The 22,030-nt window shown below is 44.3% G+C and overlaps 1 protein-coding gene across 1 annotated transcript; it reads right to left on the reverse strand.

The window, feature by feature from the left end:
* Positions 1-9,622: 9,622 nt before the first annotated feature.
* Positions 9,623-18,976, reverse strand: galnt12 (UDP-N-acetyl-alpha-D-galactosamine:polypeptide N-acetylgalactosaminyltransferase 12). Its single transcript, XM_076754533.1, has 10 exons — positions 18,302-18,976; positions 17,879-18,048; positions 16,669-16,858; positions 16,180-16,365; positions 15,939-16,056; positions 15,271-15,447; positions 13,204-13,335; positions 12,836-12,949; positions 11,904-12,059; positions 9,623-10,950 (listed from the first exon to the last, which is right to left on the reverse strand). The coding sequence occupies exons 1-10, from the start codon at positions 18,655-18,657 to the stop codon at positions 10,813-10,815; spliced, it is 1,737 nt and encodes a 578-aa protein (XP_076610648.1). The 5' UTR covers positions 18,658-18,976; the 3' UTR covers positions 9,623-10,812.
* Between the last annotated feature and the right edge of the window lie 3,054 nt (positions 18,977-22,030).

The raw sequence follows: 22,030 nt of genomic DNA on the forward strand, positions 1-22,030 counted from the left end.
TCTGCCAGTGATTCGTGTGTGTGACTTCCACTTGCTTGTACAATATATTAGTTAGAAAAGATGAGCAACCTTTTACCACTATAATACTGAAAAAAACACAGTTTAGAGATTCAGGTTACAAATATGTATGGTGGGTGAAAATCACTTTTTCTGTGAAGTCTCATCATGTGATTTGGTTCAAGATGACTGAAATACATCAGCTCAGTAGCCTGTAAATTGGATTGTCTATGTAACTTCCCATCATTTGATGGATTTTTGAGGCAAAGTGTAACACGAACAATGAAAGTAAAAGGTATCAAATTTATTTATGCAGTATGTTTAAGAAATCTAAATGCTTAAGGCCAACCATAATTTTAAGTAGTAATCAAAGAGCTGCTGTGGGAAGCAGCTTGGAAGTAACCAAGCCAACCGTGCTGGCACAGTCAGCTTCCCCCCCTTCAACATTGCACAAAGGTCTAATAGCTGTGGCACTTGAGTTTGATGAAAGCAGGGCGATGAAAGCAGAGTTAGGCAGTAAGAGGAGTTGGCCCTGCTCACTGCCACTCCTCCACATGTCTGCAGGCTCAGTACCAGCAAGCAGGCTAAATGAGCACAGACCCGCGTGCACCATTTCCATACCACTACCCGCTGAGCATTGCTCACCTGTCACTTTTGGGCACTATTATTCAAAGAACTGGGTATTTAAACCGAACAGTGTGGGCACTTGCAGTTTTCCAGGGTGAAACGAGGGCTGTCAAATGCATTTTTTGTGCATTTAGCAGATGTTCCTATCCAGGGGAGCTTGTGTTTTGTGCTCCTTTTCATTTATCATATCTCACAGGAGTGCAAGGGCATCCAAAACACGTACCATTTGTGCTATACTATTCATCAAGCCTGTAAAACAGATGTCCACCACATTGAATACAGTATTTAAATGAGGGTTATTTGACCCAGTATTATAATAGGTAAATCAAAGTGTGTTTACACATACTATGGACTTATGGGATTTTGTGTATGTGTGCTATGTATGTATGTATGTATGTGTGCCACCTTATGTGACCCAGTAGATATACAGCGACCTGCCCCGTGGCCCCCAACGATGTCTGGATCCACACTCCACAGAAGGGCCCAGAGATGGGGGGGCTGGATCATACCACTGAGATCAACCCAGCAGGGGTAGGTGAGGTTAGCAACCACAAGCAATTAGCGCATCATCTGACAGTGTGAGTCTTCTGCTTCTTGTCTCTCTGCTGAGAGATTTCCGGAGCCCTGCGATGTTGAGCCTTATCGATTGGCACACTGGAAAGGTCAGTGATTTGGCTCACTGCCGAAACCCCTCCCCACCCCCTCCATGCTCTGGCATTCACTGGATCTCTGCACCCACAATGCTCTGCTGCCCAACCAGGCTGGCACCATGTGCCAGAAGTGGCAGCATGTGTAGCAGAGGAATATCCTGCTGCTTGCATAGGGCGACATTTACCTAACCCTGAAATCATCACCAGGTGTTATTCAGTGAACCTTAGGCAACATGGGGCCTTGAAGACTGTGGTCTTCACTATAATAACACTATTATCTCTTAGAACATCCTCCATAATCCTACAGTACACTAAAGCTTGAGCTTGAAGGTTAACTCTTGAAGGAATAGTTTATATTTTGGGAAATGCAATTATTTGCTTTCTTGCTGAGAGTTGGATGAGAAGATCATGAACCTTGGTATAAGCAAATAAGCATATTTCCCAAAATGTCAAACTAATCCTTTAACCTTGAAAACAGCTGCTTGACGGGAAAAAAAAATCCTAACGCAATCATTTTACCTTCAAGAACATCTAGTGGAGTTCAGCAGCTTCACCTTTCTCACCTCAGCTCCAAAGGACATGAGATTCTGCTGCATTAATACTCATTTTAGAAAGTAAAGCTCTGTGTGGGAGTTTAACCACATCGAGAGATGTCCCCTGATGAATGTGTTTTGTCAACACTGGCTAAAGCATCAGCTCAATGATTTAGATGATTAATACAATGTGCATGCAGCATCACTCTAAGTTAAATTTCCATTGCCAGGGTAGCTGGTTGTCTGTCTGACCGAGCACATCATCATCACATAGGTAATGAATTATGCAGAGGCAGGGATAGGGTTTTTTTTTTTTTTCTCCTAGACTTGGCGACTGCTAAAGAACTCTAAGTGCTGCCTCTCTCTTAAAAGAACATTAGCCAGTTCTCAGATGCTTGAGCTTGGAGAGTGACTGCTTCCTGCTACTTTTCCTCACCAGTTTCTTATCCACTGCCTCTGCACCAACAGATAAGATTAATGGACTACAGTAATTAATTCTCTGGCAGGAAAATGATATTTAAAAAAACATTTTCATTCAGGAGAAGCTCAGAATATGATAACGTGGCATCTCAAGTACACTGCTGAGTAAAATAAAGTGTGGACAATAGACCACCGAGACTGGCGCGTCAGGTTGCATTTGGTATACAGATTCATGGATGCTCATGTGTATATTGTGAATGTGGAAGACCATCACAATTATCTTACACAGCTGACACTGCCTCGGCAGAGTGATGAGGCATTTAATTCACACATGAATACACCCAGACAGCAAGGGATCTGTTCATTTGACCTGCATCACTACCCCCCTTAAGTGAAAAAAAAAAAAAAAACAACCTCAAGAGAAGGCAGAATTCAATTTAATCATATACTGTGAAAAGCAAGGTCAATGTCTTTAGCACTCCAAATCAGGAGCACATCAAGGTGTAGGACTTATTCCGTCTCCTGGGAGAGTGATGAGAAAACAGCATCGGCAGCGAGATCGCACTCAGCAAAAATGAAGTCTCCACTGCGTCGAAGAGCACATGCTGAATGCACGTCACTTCACTGATGCATCTGAAGACGTTTACAGTTGTGAGCTCAATATGTCTTTCACCTTTCATGAACTGGCTCAGAGAAGAACAACCATGTTCCTTTGATTGAGGTGGGCCTGGTCTCAGATGGGGCATGTTGGGATAGAGAATGCGGTAGTTTGATATTTTGGGAAATGAGCACAATTTGTTTTCTTGCCAAGAGCAAGATGAGAAGATGAGCCACACTCTAACCTGTTAGCTTAGCTTAGCTTATCTTAGCACAAAGACTGGAAACAGGGAGAAACAGCTGGCTTGGTTCTGTCCACAGGTAACAAAGTCTGCCTTGCAGGATCTCTAAGGCTCCCTAATTAACAGAATAAGCTTCATTTCTTTAATCTGCACAAAAAAGCAAGTGTAAAATTGAAAGTTTGTGCTTGTTTGTCATGAGTCAGACTCTTTGTTAGCTGGGAACAGTGATTTCCTCACATCTTGATGTTGTCATGAGGCAGTGGATTGACCTTCTTATCCACCTCCTTCGTTCATTCCTTTAACGCGTGTGCTGTATGTGAGGCTGGCAGCCTGTACAGAGCTGACGGTCAGTTTGTGATCAGAACCCAAATGGAGGAAGAAATCTGCAAAATTGGAACAGAGACACAGTTTAATTCAGTCAACATAATTTGTAAACTACCACTGATACTTTCCCTATTTCACTATTCATGACCTGAAACTCAAAAACACCTCTAGGCCACTCTGTAGACCTGAATATAAAATATATGTTGGAAAGGATTAATAATATCTCAAAACCTGAGGTACACTTGACTGAACTGAACCAAGGCTGATCAAATGTCTAAAAACATAGTGTGCGAGGAAAAAATAAATCAACCATGTCTCATTTTGTCCAAAGGAAATACATACAGCGTATTTCCCTCGGGGGGGAGAGGCAGTCCATTTAGCAAGCAATCAACTAATCTGATGAAGTGAAATGAATGGGAGTGGGGTGGAATGGTTAATCGCCTGTGGAAGCATTTTATCTCGTAGGAACACATTAAAGAGGTATTCTGTCAATGTAGGCTATGTTGGGGGAGGCTGTGAAAAATCACAGTCTGCCAGGGTGTGAATCAATGTGACTCTTGTGTTCTCTTTAGCAAAGAACAGAATATCTGCCAAACATGACTTGCTCTTAGACAGGTTTCAACACCGCATCCAACCGGGAAGGAAAATAAAGTATGATGGAATCACAGTGGAACAGCATCAGAATCTGAAGAGGAAAATGTCAACGTACAGGAAAATGTGCCCAAAATAAAGAAGCACGGTAAAGAGTCTTGTTTGATTCCTATTTATATCCTAATCCATGTCATCTACATTAGAAATAACACATACTCGTATGTCCAGGCTCTGCCATGTTCATTAGCTGTGGGAGAGCAAAGAGTGACAGACTCCAGTTTTTAGCAGACAAGTGTGATATGTGCTGTGACTGTTCATAACCAAATACATTGGCAGCGTCGCCATAAATATCACACAAGCTCTGCGTTCTGCTATTCTGGTACATTACAACAGCAAAATCTACAACAAAAGGTCTTGAAACACACTTCAAAATGTTGCTATTTTGAGTAAAATGTGTCACATGCAACAGCAGTTTTTTTTAATCTGGAGTTTGTCATAAAAGCCTAATTGAAGGTCTTAAAATAGATGAAACATTGTTCAACAAGCTCGCGAGTCAGTCGATCAAATTACTGAAGAAAACAACAGAAACTGCTCCAGTGGGATTGAAGAGCAGTATCTCAGACTTCTCTTCTGTTTCACATCGTGCAGAGAACCATGATTACGAAAAACCTCCAGCACCACAAAGAAAATGCTCCCGAGCTCATTTTTACTGTAATTATTTGCCCAGCTTTAAAAATAATCAATTTGACCCACATTTGTTCAGTCACTAATGAAAAATGTGCTGTAATCTGAATGTAGAGAATCAGAGCCATGCCAGTGTCTCTGTGACACTGTCCTGAGCTAAATGCTAAGACTAGCATGGCAGCATGTTCACAACAACAATGCGAACATGCTGATCTTCTCCATCTTAGTTTGCATGTTAGCAATATGCTAATAAGTGCTAAACACACAGTACAGCTGAGGATGATACGTGTAATTTTCCAGGTATTTGTCATAATGTAGAAGATGTGGATCACCAAAGCCATCAGGATCCATCCTCTGGATGTTTGTGCCATGATTTCCCGCCAATCCATCAAATAGTTGTTAGATATTTCAGACCATATCTGTACAACATTTCCATCCAGAGAGCCACGAAGCTAATGTGGATAAAAACTATGCAAATTATGCTAATCTGAACCACCTGTTGTATTCCTTAGCCTGCAACAGAGCGCCTGTGGTCAGAATCATGTGTGAAGCAAGTCTGAGAAAGTGACCAATGACTCATTTGAAAGAACCAGCCCACTGATTGTCATTAACAAAGCTATGGCCTACTAATTTACAGCCACACGCTGACAGTAATAGAAACTAAAAAGGGTGACATAATCACCTCCATAATCAAAGTCAAATAGTCTCATCTTCTTGTTTAAATGATTCACACTTATGTCCGAACCGCTCAGACTGAGAATGGGATCATAAGATTTTTTAATGACAAAATGAAAGGTTGGCAAATTATCAATTAACGATGCTTCAGCTGTGAGTGTGAATTTTGGATCCAAATCACTGCATTGCAGAAGGTGAAAAGAACATTCTCTCTTGTGATCAGTGAGGTTCTAAGATGAATCATATTTTGGAAAGCCTGACAGTTTTCACTGGTGAGGTTCAACGGGAAAAAAAACAGAGGTGGTAATTCAAGGGAAATAAGCAAAAAGCGCGCTGCCTTTGATGCTGTAGTGGCTGGTTTCACAGACATGGATTAGATAAGCCTGATCCTACGCTGAAGCAGGCTTTCAGCCCAAAAAGGCTTTACGTCGAGGCTGTGAATCTGGCCCCTTAAGTATTTGGAGAAAGCTTGAGTGCACGATTTGTATCATCATTTGTATTCTTTCCGTTCTGACTGTGCTCAAGTGTTACTGTGATATTTGTGTGGGACCAGAAACCTTAAATTCACATCTAACTTTGACACTTTGTTTGTTGCCATCTTTCTCTTGGTTTTCTCCACGACAGAATGCACTAGATGTTGCCTGTCTCTTCACAGTTGCACTCACAACTCTGAATGTCTGCACTGCTACTGGCAAGGTTAATTGCCAGTACTATGCCAGTAAAGTTCTCAGAGACTGAAGAGTTCTGTCGAATGGAACTGACACACAAGATCTGACAAATAAAGACGCAGCTGATGAACTACAGAATAGTTGGTTATGGTTATTTTAACTAGTTTACCCAGTTGCTGCTGCTTTCTTCACTGCACGATCCACCGAATCAAATGCAGGGCAGTGGTGGTGCATAGGAAATGCAATGCTATCTCTGTATCTAGGCCTCACATGTTTACTGCACCGTCTGGAGTCCCTTCTGAAAGTGAAAGTGTGTCATCTAATGTATGCAGCCAACAGCCACTGCTCCTGAGCTGCTCTGGGTATTGGAGATTACATAAACTAAACAGACATGCGGTGTGGAAATGGCCTCCTGTCGGCGTGTGCGTGTGTGCTGCTCCTCCTATGGTTCCTCTCGCTCCCTGACAACTGAAGCCTGAGCATCTCCAAAGAGTCGCACCACGGGGAGCCTTGTTTTGCATTATCATTAAAGACGCATATGGGGAGTGGGGGACTGTAATGCTACGTGTGTGCCACGCTGGATCAAAAAACCGGGCCTACACTGCGTGCAGAGATTACAACGACACACAGCGTTCCTGTGCATGCATTTGCTGAATTTCAGGATATTTTATAGCGTGATTTTTGTGCTGCGCATCTCACAGGGAAGCACCCAAAAGACCAGGATGAGACGATGCAAGAGACAGCGGCGTCACAGCCTTCTGCAGAGCTTCTCATTTTCCAAGGAAGCAACGGAGTGTTGTCTAGGCAGCATTTGTCAGAGAGCGAAGATTTCTGGTGCGTTTTCCATCAGAGCGTGTCATCCTGTGCGAGAGAGAAAGCAGCACAAATGTTCCATGCAGTTATTATCACCAGTGGGGCACACAGCTCAAATTAAAAAATGCAGTAGTGGAATTTTATATATTTCCATATAATAAAAACACAACTGGTGTGTTATTTGCATTTTCACTATTTACTATACAAAAAAAAAAAAAGCCTGTATGTGTTTATCTTTTATCCACCATGCTGTTGTAACAAAGACATGGCCCACACACACTCAGGATCCCATGAAACACACCGCAGAGCATCATCAGTGAGTAATTGAGAGAGACTGCAGGGCAGAGCGTCAACACCAGGGGGAACAAGGCGACTTGGCGCGGGCACGACGTTTCGCCATCTCACTCAGCAGCTGGTGATCAAACCAATCAGATATGGTTGGAAAACCCCCACCCCCCACCCCCCCTTTTCTATTTCTCATTTTCCTTCTCTCATTACCCTCCGAGCATCTTGATTCACGTCTCCATCACAGTTAAATGTGGGTGATAGCCTGTTTTTTTTTTTTTTTTCCATTGTGAATGCCGATGAGTCACAGTTTGAGGGATACGCAATGGTGTGCAGAGATCAAAAGTTGCACATTTCATGAGACATAATGAGCAGGAACAGGCAAAAACACAAGTCCAAAATTTCATTTGTGTTTACTTACTTTGACTTTCAGTTGACAACAGTTAAACGGGTACACTGACATCAGATTTGGTCCAACAAATACAAAAATATGAATCATATTCTTCACTTTCCTTATAACAATGTAAGGCCACTGTCGTTCCTGACATCAGACAAGGTATTAAATTCCAGCATTACCAATACGTGCATTGCTTACCATTTAAACCACTGAAATATCTCCACTGGGAATGGTTTATCAGTGTAAGCAGATGGTGTGTGCATGCATGATCCATTAGGGTTGGGTGACAGTACGATGAGCCACTTTGCAGGTTCAAGTGCTCCAACAGATCCTGGAATATCACTGCTGTTTACGACCCAGGTTTGGTTGATATAAAACCCTATATGACGTGCCAGAGAGAGATATGAGCCCCGACTGGCGAATATTGGTTTTATAGCAGCTGCGTGTACCATATCGCAATAGCATACACCAGCGTAAAAAATGTTTTACTATGCAGGACATGTCTGGAATAAGAGATGGCTAATGGGGACAACGGATAACCCCTTTTAAAAAGAGACTGTAATATTTACACTGCACTCACACACTAAAGACACAAAGTGATGGAAATGGAGAAGCTGTCACTTCTTAAGACTTCGATACATAAAGCATGAGCGCTGTATTAAAAGGGCAATTTCACCTGTTCCTGGTGAATCTCTTGTGGATGATACTCAGCGAAGCATCTTTTCTTAGTCTTAAATCAGAGCAGGGAAACTCAACCAGAATAAGATTGCCAGGCACCACACATGCTTAAAAAAACGACCTGTTCCCAAACTTCAGCATCTGACCCATTCCACCGAGACCAGGATCAAGCAGCATCACCATACTTTTTTTTTTTTTTAGCTTTATCAGCCAAAAACATTTGCACAATCCCGAGACAGCAGCCCCCCGCCCCTCCCTCCATGGAGCTGACCATAATCCTCCTGCTGGTCATTTGGTCCATTCCACTTATCACCGAGCACTATCTGCACAATCATGTCCTGTACCACTCATGATGCCTGCAAGAGCCTTCACAGACTACTGGGAACTCTAATATAATATGTTCATATTCCAATACACTTTATTTTGCACCTTCATCCCACATCGTAGAGCTATTTTCCAATGCAATGTTGATATATGCAAATTGAAATTGAAGCACATCTTACCCGTACCATCGCTTCAGGCTTGTACTATGTGAGCTCACAGGCACAGGTGCACCGTGTTCCTGCAACATCACCTTTACACATAACTGTACATTCATTATATTTGGCAAATGAAGGGATTCTGGTTCTCCTGCACTGTGTGGCAAAATAATCTTTCCCATCTCCGATTTATCTCATAGTAAAAGTAAACATTCTGAATTCAATAGCAAAAAATCTATTTCAGGCCAATTGCTCCCCCCCCCAACATCAATTCCAAACAGAGCTCCTGTGAGGCCGATGGGCCAACAGCCTGTGAAGGTTAATGGTGAGGAAGAGGTCACAAAGTGCTTCATTCAGTCTCCTCCATTATCTGCCTCTGCTGTCAAAAACTGTACTCTTGATGACTTCCGTTCATAAATCAAACCTCAAGCGCACGAGTAACAAGTGCTCAGCGGAGGAGGGTTTGTCCAAAAACCTCTGACACCGAGAGGGAGAGGTGGGAATAAAGGATTGGGAGAGGACCAGAAAATCAATCAGGAGTCCATCTGGCACCCCAGCGCTCTGGAGACACCAACAACTGTCTACGCCTCCGCCGTGCTTCCCTCGGTCCGTCTGCATAGCCTGAGGGAGCAGCCACACAAGTCACAACAGCTCCGAACAGAGGGGTCTATAGTCGTCTGATTCTGATGAATGGAAACAGAGGCAGTGTGCACAAATCTCCAGGCCACCAGAGTAAAGCAGTTACACTCCAGGGAACGCCTTCTTTCCTGTGCATGCTGTACTCTCAGCAGGGGAGCATACATATTGTAAGCGTGCAGACGCTTTGTCACTACTCTAAGTATGGTTTCCTTCCAATCTCGTGTTTTTGTGCGACAAAATATACATTCAGATGCACATGTTCAGAACCTGAAGGGATAACTTAAAATAAAATCGGACTTTTTTCCTTTTCTTTTTTTTCTTTTACATTGGGCACTTTCTATGAGCTCCAAGTGGAAGAATCGGCGGTGATGCCTTTGTACTCAGCATTAAATGACTAAAATTTCCACACGTCTGCAGTGAAGCTATGAAATAACACAGCAATTTAGTCACGTTGAGAAAATACATCATTAAAAATTAAACAGTTGACACCGCATGAAGCAAATCCATCAAATATGGCTATGATTTAGTCATCTGAAGCTGCAGATCATTCGACGAGCACGAAACAGAGGCAAGTGCACTACGCTGAAAAACAACTGTTACAAAAATCACTACAAAACTGGCAAAACGAGCCACGTCCTTCTACCTCAGTTTAAATCAACAATGCAAAATGACTCCAGTCCAAGCAGAATGGAATAAGACTTTCTCCTGTTATCAGTAGTTCGGTGATTAAATTGAAGAGGTACTACGTACTTGCATAATGCCTGTGATATGAGGCTTTTTTCGAAGCCACTGGTACATAAGAGTAGCAAGCACTAAAAATGTCCTGAAAGAGTTCTTAACAAAATACCTGAAGATTTGTCCCACTTCCTCTGGACAAACAGGGAACACAGTGAAAGAGAGGTGCATGCAGAGACTGGAGTGCTGGCCCCCTCTACAGGAGAAGACGCGAAAGGTTTCAAAATGACGCCTGATGCGGTTGTGGGAATCACTGTGATGTCAGCCACCAGCTCGTCTGTTGACAGAGGATTTCAATCAGACGGGTGCGCATGTGTTTCAGTGCTTGTCCATGTGTGTAAAAAGCAAGTGTGCTAAATTGATTTTAGTCTCAAAGAGCGGACCAGGAGAGGAGTGTGTGAGTGAAAAACAAGAAAAGGACAGCGCGTAGGATCGTGAGGGTTATCTCTAATTCTCAAGCATCTCTAAAGACAATACATATTCCAGTAGACTCCTGTCTTCCAGCAACAGCATCCAAAATATTCTCCTATATACATTTACATTGTACTTAATTAGTATAACCATCAATATAATTTCCTATTGGTCCATTAAATCCAGCTGGCACAGAAAAGTGCAAAGGGTTGAAGTTTGGGAGAGAGCACAGAAGCTTCCTCCTCTGGGCTCCACCTAAGGCGACATCATGAAAAAACATTTCACAATTCACTCCACCCAATTCCTTCCTCAGTACTTTGGTCCTGAATGAAAGGCATATTTGGAGACATATTTTCCGTTGATAGCATCACATCCTCTCCTCGAAGAACCACTTTTGGTGGGAGCTGTCGGAGCAGGGTTGGAGTGAGGGGGCTGGTGTCCCGTTGTCCGTCTTGTCCACCGCCTGAACACACTTCTGGCTCATGACATGGTACAGGCTCCCGTCCTGTCAACAGCCACATGTCGAACATGCATTATCAAGAAGTATTGGAATATTAAAGCGCAAGAGTCAGACGCTGGTAAATCACTCAAAAGGCCAACAGCAGCTATCCAAAGTGACAGAACAGCTGCTCAGTGAAGTGCTATTCTCCATCATTTTGACTTTGTGATTTATCCTCAACATTGTTTTGCTAGCTCCAAAGCTTCCTGCTGAAACACACATATTCTGCCCTGATTTATCTTCCCATTCAGTTCCCTTTTCGCAGGTTTGCTCGCTCTCTTCTCCCTCTACTGTCCAATTCCCCACTCCTCTGCTTCTTGCACCCCTTGTTACATCCATTCTGTCCTTCTGGGGTCCATTTACATTTAGATAGCGTGTTCTAGCGACCGCCATCGGCGTGGCGTGACTACACTGAACACATGCTAAACAACTCGCCGCATTGTGTGGTGAATACCCAGCCTGCTGCTACTCTGTGATTTACAGCTTAGTATCAGCGACACTGGCGCTCAACACCTGTGGAGTAACTCAGCTGTGTTTGCGCTTGACATGACTTTGACTGGGAAACACAAATTAGATTTTGGTCCTGGCTGGCGGCGACCTCATGATTCAGTTCTCTCAGCTTCAGTCCAGTGATGACACTTAAAAGATTTACAGTATTACAGCCTGAATTTTAAAGGGAGTCATTCTGATGACGGCACAGTGCTTTCAAATAAGTAAGAGAATTATATCGGGAATGCCAAAAGCCTATTTGGAAAACAAATATCATCAAATGTATATGTCACCTTGCCCTCGTCTGGAGCAGAAGAAACAGAGAGCAGACACATTTGCACCTATGAGTAGAGGGTCTGTGTCACCACCTGCCTCATTACTCCTTCACCGCTGTCTGACCACACACTGCCTCTGTGGTTGACTCTGGATTTAATAGATACAGGCACTTAAAACTGACATGTGCGCCTTACCTTTCGGAGGACAAATTTCTGGTCTGTTGGTACAGTTTGCCCTCGTTTTCTACACAGCTGGACAGTCAGGTAGGTGCTGATGCTGTCACCCACGACGCATCCAGCGGGCTCCCTCGTGTTATAGCGGATCTCGCCATCCGTGGAATATTCAAAGAACTGCAGGAGGAGATGAAGCAGCTGGATTTTCGATCACTTTCCAACACTTTTGGAGACATTGCATAGACTTAAGTTTATTTCCTGGAGACTTAACCTATCATAAGAACCACTGCCAGAACCACTGCTTACCATTCACTTACCCTAACCTTAACCCAAGTCTTCACGCTAAAATCCAACAATTTATGCAATGAGGACTTGCATTTTGTCCTCATAAGGAAGGCCAGACCCCACAATGTGACAGTGTTAACAGATTTATGTCCCCACAAAGTGAATAATACATGCACACCTGCAAAAACACACCCGTGTAATACTGGTGTGTGCACAGACTATGAATAAAAGTGTGGAATGAATACGACTCTGTAACATGCAGAGCGCTCTCATGAGAGACACACACAAGCACTGTTGAATCTACCTCCCACAGAGACAACAGCAGAGTGTGTCCACAGAGGGCTGCTGGAATAACAATGGTAAATTTAACAGTGCTTTCTGGACTACTGTCAAACACAGAGTATGAAGGTGTTGGGAAACACACTCTCCTTTGTGTCAACAAGGCCTTCATACCATTTTTCAACCTGGGATGGAAGAATAAGTCTACTACTCTCAGATTTGTAAGATTACAACAACAAACCCTTGTGGTTTACTGTGAAATGTGGGGACTGTATGAGGGAGTCTCAGCAGCTATTGGTGATCATGATGACTGCTGTCGTAGGACAGGAGGGAGGCTGGTGCATAAAAACAGTTTATGGCTTATGGCCTGACTAACTGACGTCCAGTACCTGGTTCTGACCCATGCCATGACATGGGTAGAGGATGACCCTTTGGCCCACCACCATGTGTTCATCTGCAGGGTTATAGTCGAAACAGTAGTTGGTCTTGCCCCGGTTCTTCAGCTGTGAAGAGCAAAAAGCAGTCACATCAACAGATCTTTACAGGTATTGATAAATCTTACAGAAGCTCATACATGGCTTTGGCCAAAGTTCATCTTATTCTGAGGATATATATCACACTTTTATCTTTTTTTTTTAAAAAAAAAGTCTCTCCTCTGCTCTGCACAGCTTGAATAAATTCAGTCAAACTGGTGAGAACTGGCAAATTCATACTCATAGTTTACACCTGACAATCAGCGACTCAGATGTGTTCTCACCATTCCGAACATGCCTGGCTTATCCTCTGGGACGTGAATGTCGGGGTAAACATTATCCAGATACCACCTGAAGTTCTTGCAGCCCAGCTTGTCTCTGAGCTGCCTCCGCTCTGTCACGTCCCCAAACGCCTCCTAGAAACAAAGACCAGAAATGATAGTTCCACCATTGTATTATTTTAGCTCCACTTTTCTGCCTCAATACCCTGAGAGTCGAAACAATATTAGTGAGAAAAGAACTGCTGTAGTGCGGATATTAAATGTCGTATCAATGGCACGCCATAAAGACCGTATGTGTGTATGCTCTTAATGCAGTCAGCGTCAGACAGCTGCAGCGACACAGGATGTATTCATGACAACAGCACCATCTATAGTTGTTCTATAACTCTACACAACTGCATCCCTAATAATAAGACACCCTTGAACAAACAGAGCTCCTAACAGAAAACCACATTCTACTCAAAGAGCAATTGTCTCTGTGTGTGTGTTAGTAAATACAAACAGTATGCGTGTTCTTGTGTAAATACTTTTATGCATGCAGAGTTACACACACAGTGCAGGGAAGAACACCGTCTCCACTTTTATTTGCTGGTGAGCATTTGCTCAGGCCCGAGCAGCACCGCAGGATGATGGATGCTGGTGCTTTGCCCTGAACACAGCTTTAATTGGCCCTTCATCAATTTATTTGGTCAAGAGGGTGATTCTCAAAGGAGAGAGTCTGTCGTCGATGGGAGCGACTAGGAACTACCATGAGAGGACAATGACATACTACAGTGTAAGAGGCCAATAAGGTCAAAATTAAACGTCAGTACAGGTGCTACTTATACGCCAACGGATGGCGAATGTAAGAGACAATGACAATCCAGAGCAAGGATCAGTAACAGGTCACAGGAAAAACTTAAGGAGCGCCTAGAGGCCAATCTGATGCACACAAGAGGCCAGGGAGGTGCCAATTAGGGGAGAGTGAAGAGGCAGGAAAACAACAAAAACATGGCCGCAGATTCACTCTCCTGTCTGACACATCCCTGGAAATGATACGCCTTTGCATACTGAAGCTGGTTTATTTAGGTTTCACGCTGCCTTATTTCTTATTAATCAAGAGTTGTAAACATAACTCAGATGGACTGACACGTCAACATGACAGCTTCAGTGACACTGTCACGCTGCGCAATCCCAGTATTAAGTTTTTGCTCTGGGGAGGATGACAAGGTAATCAACGACTGGAAATATTCAAATTAGCCATCAATATATGTATTAGACTGACTCAAGTTACAGAGATTGTGGGCTTGGAACCAAATCAGGACTAAAGGTGGAGACGCAGTTTAGTCATACCGAACCTCAAAGTACTAATTTACACAAACAAACACCTGAAAAACAACACAAATAAGATAAATGTGTGAGCATGTGTCTACCTCTGTGTCTCAGGAGAGGAGCAGCAGCGGTGCTTGTTTGGAGGTTTTGGTGTATTTGGTTTGTTGCACCACTGCGAGGTTGGCAAGGCTACCTCCTCTCAGGGAGATGAGCGCCACCTGATCTGTGTTTAGAAGAGCTTCTCCTCTTAACTACACTGTCACACACCGCTCCGGGCCCTCCCGTGCATGCACATGCACAAAGGCAGGACACCCCATGGGTTAGCGCCGCTCTCACCCTGTCAAGGACGGGTGGGTGACACCCGTTGGCAGCGAGTGACACAGAAAGGTGGTAATCACACACCGGAACGCCTTGACACCGCTGTCACCTTGGGTGTCTACCGCTCATGTATCCCCAGCGTCACTTAATCAGGGAAGCTTTTACACCACAGCGGGAGTGCAGCGTGTTAACGTGCATGCGTTGTTTGTGAGAGCAGAGAGCGCATGTCATTTTGTGCATGTGTGTGTGGGACTGAGAGTGTGCACACTGGTGAAATCCAGTGATTAATCAGGCTTATGGTGTGATGACTGCAGCTATGGAAAAACATCACAACACTCCATAAAGGAAACAAATCATTTAAAATGCTTCTTATAAAACAAATTAAGATATGTTTCATACTACAAGCACACACACACACACACACCATCTGTGCAGACTCACCAGTCGTGCGTGGGGGTTCCGGTGGTAGTAGACCTCTTTGTATTCATCCATCCAGACTTCAGCGGCTCTCACGCTGTTTGCCAGAGCTTTGCTCCGTGAGTAAGGGGCCTTTTTAGGGAACACATGACCCACATGGGAGCATGGGTGGATCTCCAGGCTGCCTCCACACTGCCAAATCTAAGAGACATCAACAACAACAGCACCGCCGCCACCACCACCACGTGGATTTCGTTAGGCCCTCAGCCGCAATCATTCAATCAGGCGACACAAAGCACTGGCTTGTTGTTAGAGGAGTTTGGAAACAGAGGAGCTGTCTTGTTGCTGAAGGGAAATATTTTTGGTTCCTTCCCTCTGGGAAACTGTGGTTACCAGACAGAAAGGCTGTTCAAATTCTTCACCACAATTATAGAATTAGGGTGTTTGGCCTGTTTTCACTGGTCCGCTAGTTTTAATTCCTTCAGGATGCTTTTCACAGGGAATGAGGAGCCATCACATGGTGCAGCTCTCGGTAAATGTAAACCAGATCTGACCCGCCTTTGTAGTGCTGTGCGTTGTGTTGCGCCTAAACTGTGCATATTTCATGTGGAGACAGTATATGAATTGTGCCTATTTAGCATGAAGCTGGAGCCTTACGTATTCAGATTACACACAGACACATCATTTCTTACCCTGAAGGAGAATTCCAGGTTCTCTCCTCCCCACACCTCCATCCCTGTGTCGTATGTCCCCAGGTAATGGAAGTACTGCTTACTCACAGCAAACAGACCACCTGCCATAGTGGGGGACCTGAGGAGAAGAAGAAATGTAAACTTGTAAAAGATGACTCATCTGGATGAGACAGCAGGACATGTAGCACCAGCTGGCAGTAATATGTTTACATGCTTTTTTTCTCTGCAACAGGTCACACACCTGATGACATCAGTGGGCGAGCGACGGCGTCTCTGTTCGTACTCTGGGACAGAGTGCCAGGTGAACACCAACCGCCAATCAAAGCCCCCGATTTGAGGTTCACCAGAATTCCCTAAATACTGGAAGGTGTTCCAGTCTATCACATCAATGACAGGACACACCACAGCCGATGGCTCCTCTCTGATCCTGGAGGGGAGATGACAGAGAGGCTGCTGACAGGGAGAATCAGCGCTACAAAGCAAGAAAACTGTTCATTTCAAATGTCAATGTTTTGCGCTGCCCTTGCTCTAGAGAGAGCCCAGTTACTGAGCACACCAAGTCAGAGTCAGACACACAACAGCACTCTTTTATCTGTCTGCTAGAGGTTCAGTGCTTCACTCTGTGACACTTCAGTGTGGCTAAAAGACAGCTTTTCTAAGCACAAGGCCACACTTTGACAAAACACTCTGAGAGAGAGGCTTTCAATTCTCCTGCTGAGGGTTTCCTTACCTGTGGAGCAGGGGCTCTAACCAGCCTTCATGACACTCGCAGTGACAGTCCAGGAAGGTCAGCACATCACCAGTGGTAATGGACGCCCCGAGCAACCGGGCCCGCACCAACCCCTCCCTCTTGGTGGCCCGGATCAGACGCACCTTCCTCAAACCTGAGATGTACCTCTCCAACCGCTCCTTCAGATGCTCTTCAGGACATAGAACAAATAAACAAATAAGCCACACAACAACACCACGCGTGTTATTTTCTATGTGTGCGCATGAAGGCCATGTTTGTACCGAGAGCAGTTTCTCAAAATCACTTCAGATGTTAAATGAATAAATGGAACAAGGACAACACAGCAATTACAATCTGCTGCCAGCTTCCAGCAGCAGCTGGTAAAGCTGATTAGGAAAGAAAGGAAAATGGTGTTTAAGAGGGTTTCATACACAATGATCATCCATCAGGGGCATTGCTGCTGAAGTGTTAACTTGGACAGGTGTCAATAATAAAATGGGCTTTACTGAGATGAGCCTGTGGCGCTGAAACAGGCACTGAACACACCCCTAGATGGTGATTTATGGGACAGAACACAAACATCTGGACTTCATAAATCTGTCACAACAGTACTTAAGTTTTCATTTTGAATACTGAACAGTTTTCACTCTCTCCACCTCCTCCTGAAATGCATCAAATGAAAAGCTTGTTGGTTTACTTGTTCAGCGCTCTGTGTGTGTGTGTGTGTGTGTGTGTGTGTGTAGGTAATGTGAGGGCAGAGGGAGAGGCATGCGTTGCTTCATTTATTGGGTCACGAGCCAAAGCGGTTTCGAACCACACCCTTGAAGCGCTTCAGCTCATCACAGCCGGGCACAGAAGACAGAACAATGAACGGCTTTGAGGACAAATGCCTCTTTAGTCGATTCAGCCACGGGATGTTGTGTTCTTAATTTTTTCCTGTTGGAAATATGACGAAGGATACAAACAAACTGTGTACTAAAGGCCTAGACGTGTGAGTTCACTATCTGTCTGTTTGACTTTCCTAACTGCTAACATGTCCGTCTCTCCTCCTCCCCTGTTTCTATGTGACGGGCTGTCAGACCTGGAAGCACCTGTCCATCTGCCTTCTCATGTGTCCCTGCCTCTCGACAATCCTTTCTGACTGCCTGTCTGCCCACAGCCCCCTCTGCCCGTCCTGCGGCCTGTCTGTCAGCGTGTCCCTCCATCACACCTCTGTCGCTGTAGTCGTCCACCAGCACCACCTCCTTCAGCAGGATGTCCGGCGACGTCTCCAGCACGCTGTGGACTGTCCTCAACAGGGTGGACCAGGCCTCGTTGTAGAAGGCGATGACCACGGACGTTGTCGGCAGGGACCGGTAGTCATACTTCAGCTCTCTGCAACTGCAATGTGAGGAAGGGATTCACTTGTCAGCAGCCAGCCTGGCAGGGAGGTGGGTGAGGCTGGGTGAGGTAAGTCTGCACGCAGCTTTGTTGTCTTAGTAAATAATCATATTTAATAACTGCAAGCAGCAGTTACTCAACAGCAAATGCTCATTTAAAGGACTACAACGGCTGTTTTAGCTTGTCTTGGTATCCACAGTGTATAAAATCCACTTTAGTACAGAGTGTTCATAGCATGATGCTGGTGACTTACAGTGGGTTCCATCTCTCTGGCAGCGTGCGGTGCAGCGACACTTTCTCACTGACATAAGTGTTAATCTGATGCACTTTGATGCTCTCCTCCTCCTTTCTTTTCTCCTCTCCGTTCAGACTCAGCTTGACGGCTCTCCCCAGCTCACCCGGGGCATTTAAATCCAAGGGGGGCCTCTCGTAGACGGGTCTCTTCAGCTCCTGATTGACCAGCTCCTCTCGCTCCCAGGGGGCCTCCCGTCGGTTTGTGGCGCTCACGTCGCCGTGGTTGTGTCTGAAAAATATGAGATAGCCCACTAACGTGACGCCGAAGAGGCAGAGGAGGACCCTGGGTCGGCTCCTTCTTCCGCAGAGCGCCATCGCGTCGCTTCCGTCCTCGGTGCGCGCTCGGGTTGAGGTTTCATGCCCCGTGGAGCCGCTGCTGCTCTCCGCTGGCACCTACCGCCGCTGAAGGGGCCCTTTCAGTGTCACCAGCCTCGCCACGTTTCCGCTGGTCGACTTCGGGTTTACTCCGCATACTTTGAGGCGTTAAGGAGAGTTAATTCCTCATGGTGTCGAAGAAACGTCCAACTGCCAAACTCTGAGTTCTGGTGACTTGTTGAGCGGAGCGTTGACTGCTTATCTTGGCGGACGTGGGAATGGGACACTCCTCCTCCTCCTCCTCCTCCTCAACGGTGTCCTAAGAGAAGTGTGAAAGGATTAACAAAGACGGATTAGTTGACGTTATCTCCTCGGATTAGCTGGTTAAAACTACCTAACCTGTAGGCTCTCACTGGAAACAAAACAAATCTAGGTCAAATCAAAAGCCCCGTCCGCAGCTTCCTGCAGTGTTCAGCGAGAAAGTTCATTGTTGCAGGTAAATGGAGACAAATGAGTTCGTCCTCAGGATTACAGCGTGTTCACAGCGACTATGTCGACAAACCGTTTGTCGTAGCAATGCCTGCAGCTGTCGAAACAGCCAGAAGTTTGCCTCCCGGCTACTTGAACTTGAATGGAAGTTTAATCAGCTGTCAAGGTAGCCGAGTTAGTAACTGCGTTTCCGGTGTACGATTATCAAAGTAAAGTTCTGCAGCGAATATAACTCGAATAGAATGTACACAATAGCATGTTATCTGTTACACGAACCACAAATCCAACCTAAATGTCACCGTCCATGAGTTTTGTTGTATTGTCTTGTATAGGTTGCAATATTTGATTAAAGAGGATACTGACTGTGATCATAGACTTTGTTGTAATACAGGTTGCTAGTTCATGATCCTAGTTTGAATTAGAAGAAATAAGTGCTATTGTTTTTTAATCTATATGTTCTGCTCCTGCGATTTACTCCACTAATTTGCTGAGAGTTGGATTTTAATGCGCCATTCTTATTCCAACGTATTTTATTGCGAAAATTTCCGCGTTTTTAAGCGAAATCGTGAAACCGGAAGTTCGAAGTGCTGGTGAAACTTGACGCAGGTGAAGCTGAAGTTTATCGCCAGTGTATGCACAGGTAAATCTTTTACAATAGAAAGGACAAATATTGTGACCTTAGTTGTTTTATCACCAACAGACCTCTTGAGTTGACTATCAATAAGTGTTTTGAGTTAATTTCTAAACTTTTTCCGGGTTTGTAACTGCGCAGAGGACAGCGATAACCATTTCTATCCTGTGTAACAACGCCTCTATTGACCCAGGGAGAAACCCAGGATCCAAACTGGGAAATCATTTACCTTGGCGGTGTCACTTCATTTGCAGTCAGTTGTCACTCATATGAAACTGATATGAAAACTCTTGACACCAAAGATGAAATCTGACACAAAATGTATGTTTAAGCAAATTAAAATACTAAATAATTAAGGCGATCATTCAGGGCGAGAAGGTAATTTGAGTGGCTTAGTGTTTGATCGAGTACCCATATTGTGAAAACTACAAAGAGTCACGAGAAGGCAACAAGTCAGCCGGAGTGTTGTAATATGCCACGGTAGACTGGGCTCGTCGTGTCTGTCAGAGACACAATATTAATGTTAATGCATGAGGGCGTTTTCATTTAGCAGCGGATGATGGATGACATTTTCCATGCAACAGATATTTGGTGCAAATGTATTCACGGGAAAAAGAAAACAATGGTGAGCTGCAGATGCACCTTTGGGCTGAGTTATTATCCTTCCTGTTGTCAATCCAATACAGGCAAAACAAAACAAAACAAAACAAAAAAGCCCTGTTCATTTAATTTCAAACATTCATACATTTTATTTTATTTTATTTTTTATTCCTATCTACCAAGACAGTGAAGGAGGCATTCTCAAAGAATTTATTGGAGCAGTGACATTGCACTCAGTTGCTCTTTAATTGAACCAGGTTGTTCCTCTGTCAGACTGTGTGTATGAGATGCTTACTGACTGAATGTGTGCTTCCCTCAAACAGGGAGATGATGGTTACACACCCAAAGACTGACTGTCATACTGGAAAAATGGACAGACCACCACAAAATGCTGCCCCTGCGGAGCACTAAATAAAACTAAGAGCACTAAATCTGTCCTGAAAAGGAACCAGGCTGCCGTGAAGTGACCAAAGGCTGCGAGGAAATGTGAATGACACGAGGTGCATTTCCATCAGAGGGACGTTTGTTTGGAAGCACGTCAGCCAGTGTCTTAACGGGCAGATGAGGCAACAGCTGTTACTGAGGGATAGCTGGAGAATATGAACCTCGTGCAGCAGGTCACACAAGGAGAGCCACAGCAGCATTAAGAGGATACAGCGGTCAGCAATCACCACACGTGCTATTTATAGCATAAATACAAATCTGCATAATGTGATTCAACCATCTGACAATTGAACCTCTGGATAGACAAATGCTAATGCTACTGACATCCCTCCTCTTTTGTTTTAGCTTTGTGCCTCGTCACTCCAGCCTCACCCACATCCTCTCAATAAACTTCCTGTTCTTGCCCTATCTTCCTCTCTTGATGCCATGTCACCCATCAGGTTGTTAAAAAACACCACCACTCACTCCTCTCACCTCCATCCGCAGGTTATGAAGATACAGATTCAGGATTTACAGTACAATTAACATTTTTGATTAATAAAAAAAAAAACTAAAAAAAAAACTGTGAAAATAACAAATTACTTCAGACTACATCAAAGTAAATTTATGATCTGTCAACACATACCTCAGGATCTGTGACATATCACAAAATCTGTGGATGAATCAAATTCAAGAAAGTGTCATATGACTGTACCTCCCTCAATGTTAAGCCTCCACAGTAAAGACTTTCCCTGCAGTCTTTCAGATGTCTGCATCTTCTTTGAGGATCCAACAATTTTATGTCTTAAAATAGCTTGATTAGTAATATTTACTTCATTAAATGTTGATCAAGGACAGAGCAAATCAACCGTATGCCTTTGATGTATGTTGTGACTAATCATCCTCTGAGCCCACAGACGTTCAGAAAACAATGGAAAACATACAGGTTAGCTAAGACACTGACGTAATCTCACACCAACAATTTAAATTCTTCTCCTGACCTGTGGCCAGTTTGTGGTGAGATGACCTTCCATGAATTGTCAGTGTTATTTGTTTTCCTACCAGTAGGTGGTGCCAAATGACAGTGAATATCACAACCCCTGTCTGAAGGGAATGAGGAGTGGGATGCTGCAGCAGCCTGTCAGTAGATGCCACAGCCTTTAATAAGCTCACACGTCTGTCAGGCAGTAAATCTGTACAATTTAACAGTGTGCAGAACTGAGACACAAA

Source organism: Chaetodon auriga, chromosome 17, assembly GCF_051107435.1.
Source record: "Chaetodon auriga isolate fChaAug3 chromosome 17, fChaAug3.hap1, whole genome shotgun sequence".
NCBI lineage: Eukaryota > Metazoa > Chordata > Actinopteri > Chaetodontiformes > Chaetodontidae > Chaetodon > Chaetodon auriga.